Below are 15,197 nucleotides of genomic sequence, written 5' to 3'. Positions count from 1 at the left end.
GCCTACAAATTCTTTGACGGGGGGCAGTGAGGGACCTGGATAATGGCTGGGGGGTGCTGGCCCGAAAAAGGTTGAGAAACACTGAGCTAGAAGGTCGTGATGAGTAGAAGAATGTGTGTGTCCTCTAACTAATCATGTTTCTAATAAATACTGAATCATTATCTTCATATCCAAATAAAATAAACAGCAAAGTATTGATGTTGAAAGTAGACGCTGCTTCTCACTGGGTAATTCCTGTAATAGCAGCTTCATCCAGCCAACATGTTTCACCAACGTGGCCAAAACTTTCCTAAACACTTTCAGAACATTAGTCACAGCTGCAAGGATTACATAAGTTACCAGTTAGGTTAACCAAACAAAAAATCTAAAACATTTCACACAGCAAGAGAAAAACATTAATAATGATAGTTATTGAACTCAGTTTTTAATGCTAGTCTTATATTTATTTAAAAAAAATCCAAAGGTGGATTAAATGTAAGTAAAAGCAGCTGTGGGTGATCTAAACCTGTGCTTTCTAACTCTCCACTGCTCCAGCTTGTTTCATTTTTTTTGTTGTGTGATGTCTGGAGAACAGGTTGAACAAGTTCAGAGCATAACCTCTCTGTTTTATGCTTCTGTTTTCTGTTTTGATAGAATGAGCAACACAAGGCGGATGTCCCCACAATCAATGGGAATAATGCTCAGTAGAAAACTAGCTTTTACATCACACATAATAATGCAGTATTCTTTAATGTTTAGTCTTTGCTGATATTTGGTAACTAAGGCAGCAGTGGGTGGAGTCAGAACAGATGCCGTTTGGCTGCCAAAAGTATAGCGCCTGTTTGTTGAAAGTGAGGATCTCATTTGGGGGCTTAGGTAAGTGTGAGCATCAGCACTAATGCTAACACAGCCAACTGCGTTTCTCAACAGATATAAAACACAGATGAGCAGAGGAAAAAAACAATCTACTGTTGGAGAGGACATTGACTCATCATCACTGAGACAAATTTCTCAATAGATGATGCTTACTATTTAGATTTTCAATGATTTTAACATCTTTTATATCCTTCTCTCCCAGCACAATGCCTTATAAATGGATAAATTGTTGTAAATGTTAAAAAACTGACTGCTGACTATCTTGCGTCTTGACAGATTGATGCCTTCCAGCACATGCAGCACTTTGTCCAGGGAGTCCAGCAGCAAGCCCAACATGCCATAGCAGCTGAAGATCATCAGCGCAAGCAGGAGCTCCACAAGCTGATGGCCAGGTCAGTTCATGAGCTGGAGGCAGCAGCCACTGCTTTATACAGCTGGTTGTAATGGCTACAACAAAAGCACAAACAGTAGAAATGTTAATGAAATGGCAGATTGCCGTGTTTGTTTTTTCATGTGCAGATGGACAGTTGGGCTCTGTGATAACTAGACTGAGGATTCATTAGTTAAGTATTTATTGTTGTAATCTTCCAGAAAAATTACCAATCTTACATCACAATGTTCAGAAGACTCCATAAACTGACATTTCTCAGAAACTCATTCCTTGAACATTGCCCATTTGGTTTCAACTTTTCCACTTAAAGTCATGCTCTACATTTTACAGAAATGATAACTTTCCACTTTCATCTTTAAAAGCCTTGCAAATAATGTATTTACATGCACATGATACACCCTTTTATGGGATCGATCAGCACAAAGTACCACAGTATTGTGAACTATTAAATATCTATCTTACATGTTTTTTACTGAGCAATACCTGAGCAAAGTTCCCCTCCACCTGCTTCAGATCAAATTACATTGGTGACAAATGTTTGTGCAACAAAAGTTTCTTTAGGTTTAATAAATTTTTGTAGAGGTCATCGAAAGTCAACCAGCCCCCCCTCCCCCCCCCCCACACACACACACATTTACAAAATCAAATGGATTTTGTGTCAGTAAGCTATACTACAAACATTTTAGCTGCACAAACAGCAAAAATAATTCTCTAAGTTTTGTTTGATTTTTGAACTTTTTTAAAAATCTTAACGGCACAAATTGAAATTCTTGCAGCATGTACCAGCTTAGCACAGTTTACTGTCACCACATTCTGTTTGGTTTTGTAAATATGGACAATCAGGTTGACATTTGGTGACCTCTAGAAACATTTGAAGGTTAGTGGGCGGGGCAACTTCATTCAGGTTTGAAATATTGGAAAGAAATCAGTAGAGGGAAACCAAACTGAGATTGTGTGGCAAGAATTGAAAGTTGATATTTACTGGTCATCTTTTTTTTTTAAAACTTTTTCAGTTTGAGTTATGTTCTGAAAAAGGAGTAAAAATAATTTAAAAAAAAGTTAGTGATGTCTTATCAGTGCTAAATACAAATGCATTTCATAAATTTACTAGTAGAAATATTTAGTAGTTTTTTTTTTTTTTATCAAATCAAATCGTCCAAAACGTTCACTAAAGTTTCTGCTTTTAATGTGACAATATGTAAAAAGCAATAGTTCAACGGCTTTGAAAGGGTTTTGAAGGTACTGTAAATCTCACTTCAGAAAACACTGAAGTCTCTTGAAACTCTTGGATCCAATTGAAGAAAACACTGGCATATTTTTCTGATGATGCTTCAACGATAGTTTGGAACTCCATCAAAGTCCCAGAACAGGTTGTTTACAGTTCCTCAAACTATCAGGGCTAAAATCAGCTGCATTTGGTCCTGACAAGAGGATGATTACCTTGTAAAGAGCTTGTCTGCGATTCATTGGGGGTTTTTTTCTTCATGTTGGTCAAGCAACCCAAACCAGCCAGAGGTGCGGCTTCGCATCAGACGGGTATAATCCAGGTCCCAGTAAATCATACGCCACATATGCCAACAGTGGGCTGTGTCCTCCCATCCTGTAACTCAAACGTGATGAGACTGAAGCGTGACAGCAGGCTGAAAAGGTTCTTTTTAATTTTCTATCTGCCACACAGCAGCTTTCTGAGGAATGCATGTGAGGAGAAAACACCTGTATAAAGTCAGCCAGGATGCGACGCCTCCCATCCTCACACACTTTAATGAATGCAGGTCGGGTGCTGGTATGGAGCACATCTGGACTTCTCATGTTCACATCATCTCGCACAACACTTCACTCTGACTCAATAGCTCTGCTTTCTTTCATACATTCTGTAACATCGCTGCATGTTAACAGATTTTGGAAGCAATTTTGGCATAAATCCTTTGCTAACACATGGGAAAACAAAGAAATGATGTAATGGCAATGGGGAAATTTATCAGTGGACCCCTTCAAACAGTATTCACATTATTGATAAATGGATCTACAAAAAATCTGTTTGCCATTTGCTCGCTTTAGCCTAGGTGTGTAAATTACACCACTCTGCCCCACTAGACACAACTAGCTGGACTTCTGCCTGTTAGCATCTGTTTATGCTTAATAGAGGCCTGTTCTCCTCAGTGAAGTTTCATAGCTCAACACATAAGCGACATAACCAATTAGATCATTTTTTGATGAGTTGGTGCAACATTTCCAAGTTTTCAATCATTAAAAAGTGTAACGTTTCTCTGGTAAATTGCAATATGTTTAAGCCAGTTGTTTTGTGGGAGTTAACATTAGCAAGTGTAACATTTTTGGAAAAGAAACAAACTTTGTGCTGCAGTGATTCCTTGGTTAATAGTTTTCTCCAGGAGAGAAACAAACAGAAATTGTTTCCATCATTTCTTTTGTTCATATTTAGGGGAATCGCATGAGAAAAAGGTTAGAAACTGTACAATTTGAAATAACATTCCCAAATTTGCAATGAAGTTTTGACACTCAATTGTTGTAGTTTTTGACTTTTCTGAAAGAATTCATGTGAAAAGGCAAGGTGGAAACACTTTTGTTTTGACATAGTGAACTCTCCCATCCTCTGATGGGTCCGTGCCTTACTAGAGACACAAATCTCAGAAAAATGTCTAAATCGATTCTTCCAGCATGGAGTGGAGAAACATCATATTTCTGAGATTTGTTGCAACCTTTACATTCCGTTTATTCCAACCATGCATAGCGTCAACAACTGACAAAATTACTCTGCATTACCTGCTTTATGTCCTCCAAACCAGTAGATGGAAACATACCTTCACTTCTTTTTTTCCGTTTTTGTGACATTTCAAAGGTTTGCTCAAAAATCACAACATTGGATTGAGACATGGTTAAAGAAGCACTGAACCATTAGTGCTATTTAGAGGATGAGGAACACTCTAAAAGCCTGTTAAATAAAGGATGGAATATAAAGTAATGTCTAGGTTAAAGATGACACCACTGATCTTTACATCACTACTGGATGCACAATGAATGTTGTCCTGGTTGAAGGACTTCAGTCACTTTGGTTTTCAGTTTTTATGTCTTTATGGTATATTTATTGTCTCGTTAACTGACTAGATTCCTCATGTTATTGTCAATGAAGAAAGCAAAAGTTCATCAACATGGCAATGTGAATTTATGTGGAAGCATTTATACAGTGAAAGAACTGAACCTTGTGGTCCTCCTTGTCTGACTGTGGTTAGATGTATTAACATGAACAGACCGACATCTGTCAGGTGAAAAATACTCTGAACTCCCAACAAAGCAAACAATGATGACTTTGACGTTTGACTTTAGTGACTTTTATAACCTACAAAATGTTTTTTTCAGTTAAATGTTTGAAAATATCTAACAGTTTTTGTTTATACAATGTTATAATGGAGGCTACATGTGAATGAAGATTTGAACTACTATAAGCTCGCTCTGTGTGTGTGTGTGTGTGTGCTGTGTGCGTGCATGCGTGTGTGTGCTGTGTGCGTGCATGCGTGTGTGTGTGTTTCCACCATGTAGGTGCTTCTTAAAGCTGGGGGAGTGGCAGCTCAGCCTGCAAGGCATCAATGAGAGCACCATCCCTAAAGTCCTTCAGTATTACAGCAGTTCAACAGAGCATGACCGCAGCTGGTACAAGGTCAGTCCCCGCCCTCCACCCTTCAACCTCTCACCTTCAGCTCCTGCCTGGTGCCAATAAAATCCGAGCTGTGCCAGAGAGGAAATCTCCGTCGGTGAATATTAGACACTCCATGTTGTCACTTTTTTTTTAAAGCTTTTTGTTTTCCGTGGCTCATTTATATTCCTTGTTAAACGGAAGTATTTAAAACCCGTTGTCTGTTTTTAAGGCATTAGCTAACAACACAGCTGTCAGCATTTCCTCCACTGTGTGTGCGTTTGTTTGTAATACCTTGTAGGGACCATTTTCCTGACACATAATACATTGTGGGGACCCACTCCTCCTTGTGGGGACTGAAGCCTGGCCCCACAAGGGGAAATGCTGTTTTTGGGTCAGGTGTTACATTTAGGACTTAGGTGTGAATTGAATTTTGGTTAGGGTTAGGAACCAAAACTCAATTACATTACATTACATTCCAGAGGGCAGGGGTTGACAACCCAAAATGTTGAACGAGCCATATTGGACCAAAACAACAAAAAACAAATCTGTCTGGAGCCAAAAAAAAATTAAAAGCTTTACATAAGGCTTATGATGAAGGCAACACAGGCTTTAAGTGTTTATATTAGCTAAATAGCTAATATAATAGCTAATATAAACACTTAAAGCCTAAGTTTTAATAGGCTAACACTAAGTGTTTGATAATAGGCTAAATAGCATATTATCAAAACGATTAAGTGCATACATTCATGAGCATTCATGATTAAATGCTTATATTCCCTGCTGTGCGTCCTGGAAGGAATGACGCACCACGTGACTACTCTGTTGTACGATGGTCTAAAAAATAGTCTAAAAAAATAGTCTAACAAAGTATATAAAATTTAATTAATACAGTTTAAGTTTGATTCGGTCCATGAATTGTAGAATCTCTCTTAGCTATTTTCCTCTTTTCTCTTTTGCTATCCATGGCCCACCACACACCCTTCAGTTTGTTTACAATAGCCACCTGCCTCGCACCCCGCCCAGCTGAAAGAAACGTGTCACAGGCTATAACCCAAATCTTTGTTGATGGAAATGTTGAAATTTTATATTTATTCTTCACATTTTTACAGCATTGGAAAACATTAAGAATGATTGTGTCATGTTTGTCCTCCTACAGAAACCATATTAAAACAAAAAATATATTTCCCACCCCCATCCTTTTCAATTTTCAAACATTTTTGAAAAAGCTCCATGGAGCCACTAGGGCAGCGCTAAAGAGCCGCGGGTTGCCGACCCCCGGGTTAGGGTTAGGATAGGGGTAAGGTTTAGGCTGTAGAAATGAGTGGAAGTCAATGAAAAGTCCCCAAAAATATAGCCATGCGAACGTGTGTGTATGTGTGTGTGTTTGTCCGTCCCATACTTTCTCCTTATTTATCTTGAGCAACTGGTTTCTAAAATGAATGTAGACTGGTAGTGAGCTTCCTGTATCGAACTTACAGCTCTGGATCATAAATTTCAGTTCTGTAGGAACTGCAATTTCCTACAGAACTGCAATTGATGTCACAAATAAATGTGGAAATCATTTCCCACTTATCTAAGACAGACGGTAAGCATTTTTCTGCAGGCCTGGCATGCGTGGGCCGTCATGAACTTCGAGGCAGTGCTGCACTACAAGCATCAGAACCAGGGTCGCAATGAGAAGAAGAAACGGCGACACGCCAGTGGGGCGAGCGCCGCCAGCGAGGCCAGCAACAGCGACAGTGAGGTGGACAGCGCCGACCACAGTCCCATGCCCTCACCGGGCCAGAAGAAGGTCAATGAGGTGAGAGCCCATCGTCTGCTGTGAAAGCTTCTGGTTCGGTCTGTTTGAAAGCGTTGCCTTGTTTTCTGGCCTTTGATAGGACCTCTCAAAGACTTTGCTGCTCTACACAGTACCTGCTGTTCAGGGTTTCTTCCGCTCCATTTCCCTCTCCAGAGGAAATAACCTGCAGGACACACTCAGGTGAGAGAAACAACTAGAATACAAACAAGGCAAGCGGTCAGACTTTACCGTTTATGTGAAGGCCTGGCTGATTTCCCCATGTTAGTAAAGGGTGGCCCTCTAGTGGCTGATATCACTCTGCTCTGAGAGGAGATGTGAGTTCACTGCGTGTTTTAACTTTCAGGGTTTTGACGTTGTGGTTTGATTACGGCCACTGGCCTGAGGTGAACGAAGCTTTGGTGGAGGGAATCAAGACCATTCAGATAGACACCTGGTTACAGGTAATGTGCACAGCTATTTACTCTTTTTTTGCTTTATTTTTTATTTTTCTCCCCATTGGTGGAAACAAAGACACGATCAACACTTTTAAAGCAAAAATAGGGTCAGCCCTAAATCAATCCAAAAGAGAAAATTGGCAGAAGTTTAACATGTACATTATTTTCCATTGAAAAAATAATCAGAATAAACAGAGAGGGGAGCAATGTAGCAATGATTGGCCTAAAAAATATATCAGACAACCTTTTAAAGTAGTAAGCCTTGTATTAAAGACAATTTGATGTTTCTATTTCTATCAATAAAAATGAAAATAATTGACAAATAGTCTTTAAAAAAGTATTTAACTGGGTTTCCATGCAGTCTTGGAAAATATAAAATTAAATGTTTTCCATGTTCAGATAAGTATGGAAAAGAAAAAAACTCTGGATTATGTAGACAATTGTTAGTTTTCTAGAATCTTTCTACAAACTTCATGTTTGCTGCAAAATAAAAAAGCTGTTTAAGAACTATTTCTTTTCCTCACAGTAAATGTTTGGTCTTAAAATGTAGACTTTTTCAAGGCATGGAAAAGTGTGGTGGTATGCAACTTCTGTAAAATAAATTTTTTGCATATTTGCTCAAAATGTTACTATGTTGTAAGACCATGAAACTGATAATGTGTGAAAAGATAAACCTCCTTCCTCCCTGAGCTGCTACTGTCTGGAGAAACACACCGCTCCTAGTCAAAAACGACCAATCAGAGCCAACAGGACGGACTTAATGCTGTCAATCATGCTTTTAAGCGCACTGCTCTGTGTGCTAATGGCACAGAAAAAGCTTAATGTTCCAGGAAAACTATTTCTTCTCCTTTATTGATGGCCATGCTAACTAGCCATAGCACTCACAACAGGCTATGTTGTGGGAAGCTAGCTCTAGCCTAGTAGAGATGACACGATGATGATTGGCAGTGTTAAGCCCCTTCTCTTGGCTCTGATTGGTTGTTTTTGACTGAACTGCATATTGCTTGGTATATTTTTCTGTCATGATACAGTGGCAGTTCTAACAAATATGTAAAAACACATTTCTGTAAAAAGTTAAATACGGCAGCTTTAAAAATGAGGTAGCGCTGACTTAGTCAGACTTCTGTGGCGTGTTTTGAATGTGTTGAGTTTCTTGTTTTCCTTTCCCAGGTGATTCCTCAGCTCATAGCTCGTATTGACACGCCTCGAGCACTGGTTGGCCGTCTCATCCACCAGCTGCTGACAGACATCGGCCGTTACCATCCGCAGGTACTCTGCCACGGATTCTCACCTACACAACATGGAACGTATACAACACTACACTTTGTTGATTGTTTTACTGTTTTTTTAGGCTTTGATCTACCCGCTCACCGTGGCCTCAAAGTCCACCACCACCGCTCGGCACAATGCTGCTAACAAGATCCTGAAGAACATGTGTGAACACTGCAACACCCTGGTTCAACAAGCAATGATGGTAGAGACTGAATTATTTACAGAAACTATTATCCTTCCAAGTATCCAGCTTTTAGAATAGAAGGAAGCAAAGTGAAACATTATTTTAATCACAGCTGAGCACAGATAACAAAACAAATGTAGGAATTGTGAACTTCATTCACTGAATGAACTCATTTCAAATGTGTTGCTGGGTAAAGGACAGGAGCAAGAAATGGCTGAAAAAGCCAGGCTGTCCATAAAACATTAAACTGGGAGAACATGGTGCAGCTAAGTGAGTAAATTAATATCAGGTCAAATGTGATCAGCTATGAAAGGTTATCTTAGAGAGGCAGAGGAAGGACAGCAGAGGAGCTGCAGTGTGAAGAGAGGGTTCAATGCGTCAAAAACAACATGGAGGTTTTTCATCTGAAGTGAATGACATCATCAACAGATTCAGTATCTGGACATGTTTGTGTTGAGGACAAGGCCACAGACCTTTGTTTAAAGCCTGCTGACTTCGGACCCCAGATGTGGCCTCACTTTGCAGGATTGCATTGCTGATGGGGGTAAATGGAACCAGGAATCCAGATTTCACATCCTTGTTGTTCCACACAGACGTTTTTATTTCTCTAAGGCTCATAATTTGGGTCAGATGAATTAAAACAGGGGTCCAACATGTGGCCATTTGAGGCCCTTGGAATGATCTTGGCCCCCAACTGCAGATCAAGAATGATACAAACAAATGGAGACTTTTTGTAATTTTTTTGTAATGAGTTTCCATTGCAGGTTTATATATTCATAAATGGAAATGTTGAGCACAACACAAAGAACTTTTCTTTCAGCAGCATTTTTTTTTCTTTTATTGTTATTTTGTAGTAAGTCAGGACACAAACAGCAGAGGCGACGCCAGAAAACTTTCACAGGGCTGGCCAGAACAAGCCAGTAAATATTTTAGGGGGGGAACAGCTAAAGAATAAATATACATGTGTTATTGTATTTATTTATATTTTGGATTTTACATTTATGTCGTCATTTAAGAAGATGAATTTGTATGTCTTTCTAGGACATGAACATGATTCTCTGGGCAACATTTTCAAGAGGGAGCCATGGGCCCCTTATTTCCCTACTCGGGGACGCCTCTGGCAATCCAAAGACTTTTAGCTTAACATGCGACTTGGCCACACCCATCCATCCATTTTCTATATACCCTTGTCCTTAATGGACCTTACCAAGCTCTGCCCAGAAACGCCCCCTAAAATCCCACGTGGCTGCATGGCTCACAAACAAAGCCTCACGGAGCTTAGTTTCTATGTGTAAACATGACGTCTTTCATTTCGACTGATTCTGCAGAGAGTATTTCTGAGTCGATTAGTGTAGCATTTCTGCCGGATTTCGACAAAATATCAGCCACGACAATGGACAGGGGAACCAACAAGTTCATGTCATCTTTTTTGGACGACATCAAGGTGTTTGAGCCACGCGATGCCTCCAACATTGTGCGCGTCACAGCGAAATGCTACCGGTCGATGAGGAAAACGAAAGTTACGACTGTAACTACGGTTCTATGAATTCTGGATGACCGCCAGAGGCGGTGCTTAAAGCACTGAATGATCACTCTTGCGCATGCACAGGTCGAGAATCTTATACCAACATGGTCACGTGTGACCCCCGGTGACACCGGTAAGTCTATATAGTCACGTGACAATGACAGCTCAGTTCCTTAATCTTCTCGCGAAACACGATGATTCCGAGGGACCGAACGCTCTGGCGGTCATCTGGGATTCATAGAAGCGTAGTTACAGTCGTAACTTGCGTTCTATTTCATCCCTACTGACCACCAGAGGCGGTGCTTAAAGCACTGGATGATGATTACCAACAGAGTCCTGAGGAATCACACACAGAAAAGAAACAATCCCAAACATGCCCACCTCACTGGGATGACGAACGCTGGGACAGGATCCCCTCCAGTGGGTGAAAGGCGGCCAGGTTTACCCTGTAGAACCTAGCAAAAATATTTGGAGATGACCAGGAGGCTGCTGCACGGATAGCTTCCAGAGTGACCCCAGTCATAGCGGCCCATGACACACTAATGCTCCTGGTGGAGTGGCACCGCACACCAGCAGGCGGTTGGTGGCCCTGTAGAACGTACGCTTGTTCCACCACATACACAATCCAATGTGCAAGACGCTGCTTGGAAAGGGCCTGCCCCTTGCGGGGCCCTGCATAGCAAACAAACAGACTATCAGACTGCCGCAGAGAAGCTGTGAGTCTGACATACGACTCCAGTGCCCGAACAGGGCAGAGAGGTTCATCAGGCCCACCAGTGTCAAAGCGAGCAAGCTGGAGGGGCACAGAGTGGCTCGCAGATGAGGCCACCTTAAGAAGAAACGTCACGTCAGGCCAAAGAGTAACGCCAGAGCCAGCTGGGTTCCAACGGCAACAGGACTCGTGAACAGACAATGCATGTAGTTCACCCACCTGCTTCGCCGAAGCCATGGCAAGGAGAAAGGCAGTATTTTTTGACAAATACTCAAGGCTCACCTCTGCCAAAGGCTCAAATGGGGGAGATCGCAGCGCAGTGAGGACGAGAGAGAGGTCCCACACAGGTACGACAGGGCGCAAGGGAGGGTGCAAGCGCCAGGCACCCCTCAGAAACAATGAAACGTCTTTATTACGGCCTATTGTCTCACCATTCACCACCACGTGCCAACAAGAGATGGCAGCCACATAAACTTTCAGAGTGGACGGAGACCGACCTTGAGAAAGCAGTGCTTGAAGGAAGGTTAAAACAACCGAAATAGAACAGTGTACAGGATCCTCATGTCTAGCATGACACCAACTGCTAAAAACTTTCCACTTATGAGTGTACACCAGCCGCGTCGAGGGGGCCCGGGCGTTAGTCATTGTATGCCCGACATCCCCGTCATACTCTGAGAAGGAGATGCCAGGCCTCGTAGCGGCCAAACCCAGAGCTGGAGGCGACTGGGATTGGGATGCAGGATCCGACCCCCCAGCTGTGACAGAAGGTCCTTCCGGAGGGGAAGAGGCATTGGAGAGCTGCAACAGAGCCTGTGCAGCAGTGGAAACCAGGTTCTCCCCGGCCATAAGGGGGCCACTAGAAGGACCTGATGCCCCTCCTGAAGGACTCTCAGGAGTGTTGGGCCTATCAGGGGAAGAGGCGGAACAGCATAGAGCAGCACTCTTGGCCAGTCGTGTGCCAGTGCATCCTGACCCAGAGGACTGGCACTGTCTGCCAGGGAGAACCAAAGTGGGCAATGTGTCGTCTCTTGGGACGCAAACAGGTCCACAGCTGCCATACCGTACGTCTCCCAAATGACCCCCACTACCTCCGGGTGGAGCCTCCACTCCCCCGGTGGTGGGCGTCCTCGAGACAGAATATCGGCCGGGACATTCTGCACCCCTGGAATGTGGGCTGCCCTTAGACTGGCAAAAAGAGGGGCTGCCCAGGCAAAGAGCTTCTGGGTCAGCCTCAGCGATGTTAGCGAGCGTGTCCCCCCCTGATGGTTGATATGAAAAACCACCGAAGTATTGTCCGACCGCACTAGGACATGTCTCCCGCGCAGGCTCGGGAGGAAGTGCTGCAACGCCCGCTGCACAGCCTCCAACTCCAAGGCGTTGATCTTTCCCGCGGAGACCATGTCCCCCGGGCGATCAGTCGCTGCCACGACGCCCCCCATCCTGTGGTGGATGCGTCTGTAGAGACAAACCCCTTTGGGCATAAACTCGGCCTCTCGCCACTGAGCCAGTGACTCGAGGCATTGATTGGACACCAGCAGTTTCCGGCAGCGGTGCAGCGTACGAGATGGGTCCAGCCTCAGGTTGTTGAGCCACATCTGTAGCGGTCACAGAGACAACAATCCCAGGGGCACTACTGTAGCAGCAGCAGTCAGCTTGCCCAACAGACAAAGGTAAGCAATAAAGGGGGGTGCGCAGCCTGGTAGAAAGGAGGGCAGCATTTCCAGAATGCCCTCGACACGCTGAGGCGACGGGCGAGCAGTCATAGTGAGGGAGTCCATCGTGATCCCAAGAAAGGGGACCTCCTGAGATGGAGCCAAGTTGCTCTTCTGGAAGTTCACAAGAAAAGACCCAACAAGTCTATGTGATGGAGTAATGTGCGTGCGTCCGCCGCCTGAGCTTCTGTGGGCGCACAAATGAGCCAATCGTCCAAGTAAGGCAGGATCTTCAACCCCTTGGCCTGGAGAGGACACAGGGCTGCAGCCACACACCGAGTGAACACACGTGGGGACAGAGAGAGGCCGAATGGAAGAACTCTGAACTGAAAATGCTTGCCCTGAAATGCGAAGCGGAGAAACTGCCATTGGTGTGATGCAATCGGAACATGAAAGTAGGCGTCCTTCAAGTCGACCAAGGTGAACCAGTCGCCTGGGGAGATTGTCTGAAGCACATCCCTGATGCTCAACATGTGGAAAGGGATAGTCTTCAAAAACACATTGAGAGACCCCTTAGGTCCAAAATCGGGCGGAATCCGCCAGTCTTTTTCGGGACTAAAAAATACTTTGAGTAAAAGCCCCCTGGATCCCGCAGGGGGTCGACAGGCAATATAGCGCCTTTGGCCAGCAAGGCGTCTATCTCGTGGCTCAGAGCCTGAGCCTTTATCTGGTCATCTTGACTCGACCAGGAACAGGAGGGCGGCAGCGGAACTGTAACGTGTAACCCCGAGTCAGTGTAGACACCACCCATGGATCGGGAACAAGAGCGGTCCAGCAACTGAGCTGGTCCGGGGTAAAGTGTCCCACCGCCAGCTGGGTATCATTTCCAAACGCCCCTGCCCTTAAGAGGGCGGGAGGGTTGCCGAGTGGACTGCTGGGGTTGAGAAGCAATGCGAGCCCGACCTCTGGAAACATCTCACTGGCCAGGAGGAGGCCCTGCAGCAGGCCCTGGCTGCCCCATGGAGGGTGTAGACGGGGCTGGATAAGTGCGTGAAAAAGACGCAGAGGCACTCCCAGCAGGGCGCTGCAATCGCCTGCGATGAAGGCCGGCCAGCTGCTGCCTGGTATGAGAAGCCTGGGCCGACCGCTCCAAGGCTGCAAGCGCAGCTGAACCAAACAACTCCCCAGGGACCACTGGAAGACTCATCAGGGTCCTTCTACAGGCTTCAGTAAGAGGAGACTGTGCCAGCCAGACCTGGCATCGTGCTTGGACAAGGGTAGACAGGACACGGCTAACTTCCCTCGACAAAAGAGCAAACGCATGAAGAGATGCGCCCATCAACCCTTGAGTAGGCGCATCAATCGCCAAGCCCTCCAGAGAGGCTGAGAGACCCAGTAACAAATGCGACAATGAATTACCGAGTCGCCCCAATTGAGCCCCCAAGTCATAAGCTCTACAGAGCAGATCATCAGTCACACGACACTGATGACGAGGACACCTAGCATTAGCTCTCAGAACCTCATCTGGAGCCACAATGAGGGATGCTATGGCAGGTTCGACAGAAGGCATATGACCCAAGCCAAATTTGTGCGCATCCTGCATGGCCGCCAGGGCCCTGCTATCAGAGGTTGGCCGTGAAAAGGCCCTAAAGTCTGCCCAACAGGCATGAACGTCCTTCACATAGTCGGCAGATGGGGGAACCATAAAGGACAACCTAGTAGTAGGACGCCGAAAGAAAGCACTGGAAGCATCAGGCTGGCTCTGTGGAGCATCGATCGATCGAATCATCCTCTTCCGATTGAGAGCAGGAAGAGAGACGCGAACTGGCTGTTGACATATGCGAGCCAGATTCAAACTGATCTTGAAAATCAGTACCAGACGCTGCCAGGGATATAGCATCATCCTCTAAAACGGAGAGCTCTGAACTCATGCTCTGCCCTGGGTGCGGGTCTCCAGTCAGACCAGAGCTACCACCGTCTCTAAGGGACTCGAGCAGTGCTTTCATCTGCTCCAACTCAGAAGCAAGATGGGCCACCTGCCCAGATAGGCCCTCCGAATCCCTGGAGCTCTTCTTGGTCCTCTTACATGGAGGTTCCATAGCCTCAGGAGCCATACGCTTCACAGGCTGGCTGGCACCTTGAAAGTCAGCCAAACGAGCACTACGCAGGGACAAGGGCAGAACAGAACAATTAGGGCAGGCTGCATCAGTCAAGGTGATCTGGCCCCAAACAAGAGGGACACAGGTCATGCCCATCCTCCAACTGGAGAGGGGCCAAACAGTCTCTGCAGTCTGGCATGTCCAGCATCTCACGCTCACAAGACGAGGTCAGGTGGAGCTGAAATCGCCACTCTTGACACTTAGCGTAATGGACTAGGGAACACAGTCAAGCAGAAAACACCACCAGGGGTTCCAAGCAGAAAAAAAAGCTGCAAGGAGCACTACGACCACGGTAGCACGGTTGCAATATTGCATGAGGCAAGCCGAACATGGCTGCACAATGTTAACAAAAGCAAGCCCGAAAACGGCTGCAATTAAGCAAATACAGGCGAGCCGAGCGCGGCTGCATAACGTAAACAAAAAGCAAGCCCGAAAATGGCTGCGATTAAACAAATATAGGCAAGCCCAACACGGCTGCACAACGTTAACAAAAAGCAAGCCGAAGCGGCTATGCTAATAATACAAGGCAAGCCAACTCGGCGGCACAATAAAAGGAAAAG

At 44.8% G+C, this 15,197-nt stretch overlaps 1 protein-coding gene across 1 annotated transcript in view; it reads left to right on the top strand.

The window, feature by feature from the left end:
- mtor (mechanistic target of rapamycin kinase) overlaps positions 1–15,197 on the top strand; it is a 168,919-nt gene that overhangs the window by 81,906 nt on the left and 71,816 nt on the right. Inside the window, exons 19-25 of the mRNA XM_015056992.1 lie at positions 1,132–1,247; positions 4,802–4,919; positions 6,502–6,699; positions 6,779–6,879; positions 7,043–7,139; positions 8,304–8,402; positions 8,485–8,607. Coding sequence (XP_014912478.1) covers positions 1,132–1,247; positions 4,802–4,919; positions 6,502–6,699; positions 6,779–6,879; positions 7,043–7,139; positions 8,304–8,402; positions 8,485–8,607 — 852 coding nt within the window. The remainder of the gene's footprint in view (positions 1–1,131; positions 1,248–4,801; positions 4,920–6,501; positions 6,700–6,778; positions 6,880–7,042; positions 7,140–8,303; positions 8,403–8,484; positions 8,608–15,197) is intronic.

The sequence above is a fragment of the Poecilia latipinna genome, unplaced genomic scaffold (genome assembly GCF_001443285.1).
Source record: "Poecilia latipinna isolate Pla-1442-1.1 unplaced genomic scaffold, P_latipinna-1.0 Scaffold1427, whole genome shotgun sequence".
NCBI lineage: Eukaryota > Metazoa > Chordata > Actinopteri > Cyprinodontiformes > Poeciliidae > Poecilia > Poecilia latipinna.
The sequence above is the reverse complement of the archived record's forward strand: the minus strand, read 5'-3'. Positions and strand labels throughout refer to the sequence as shown.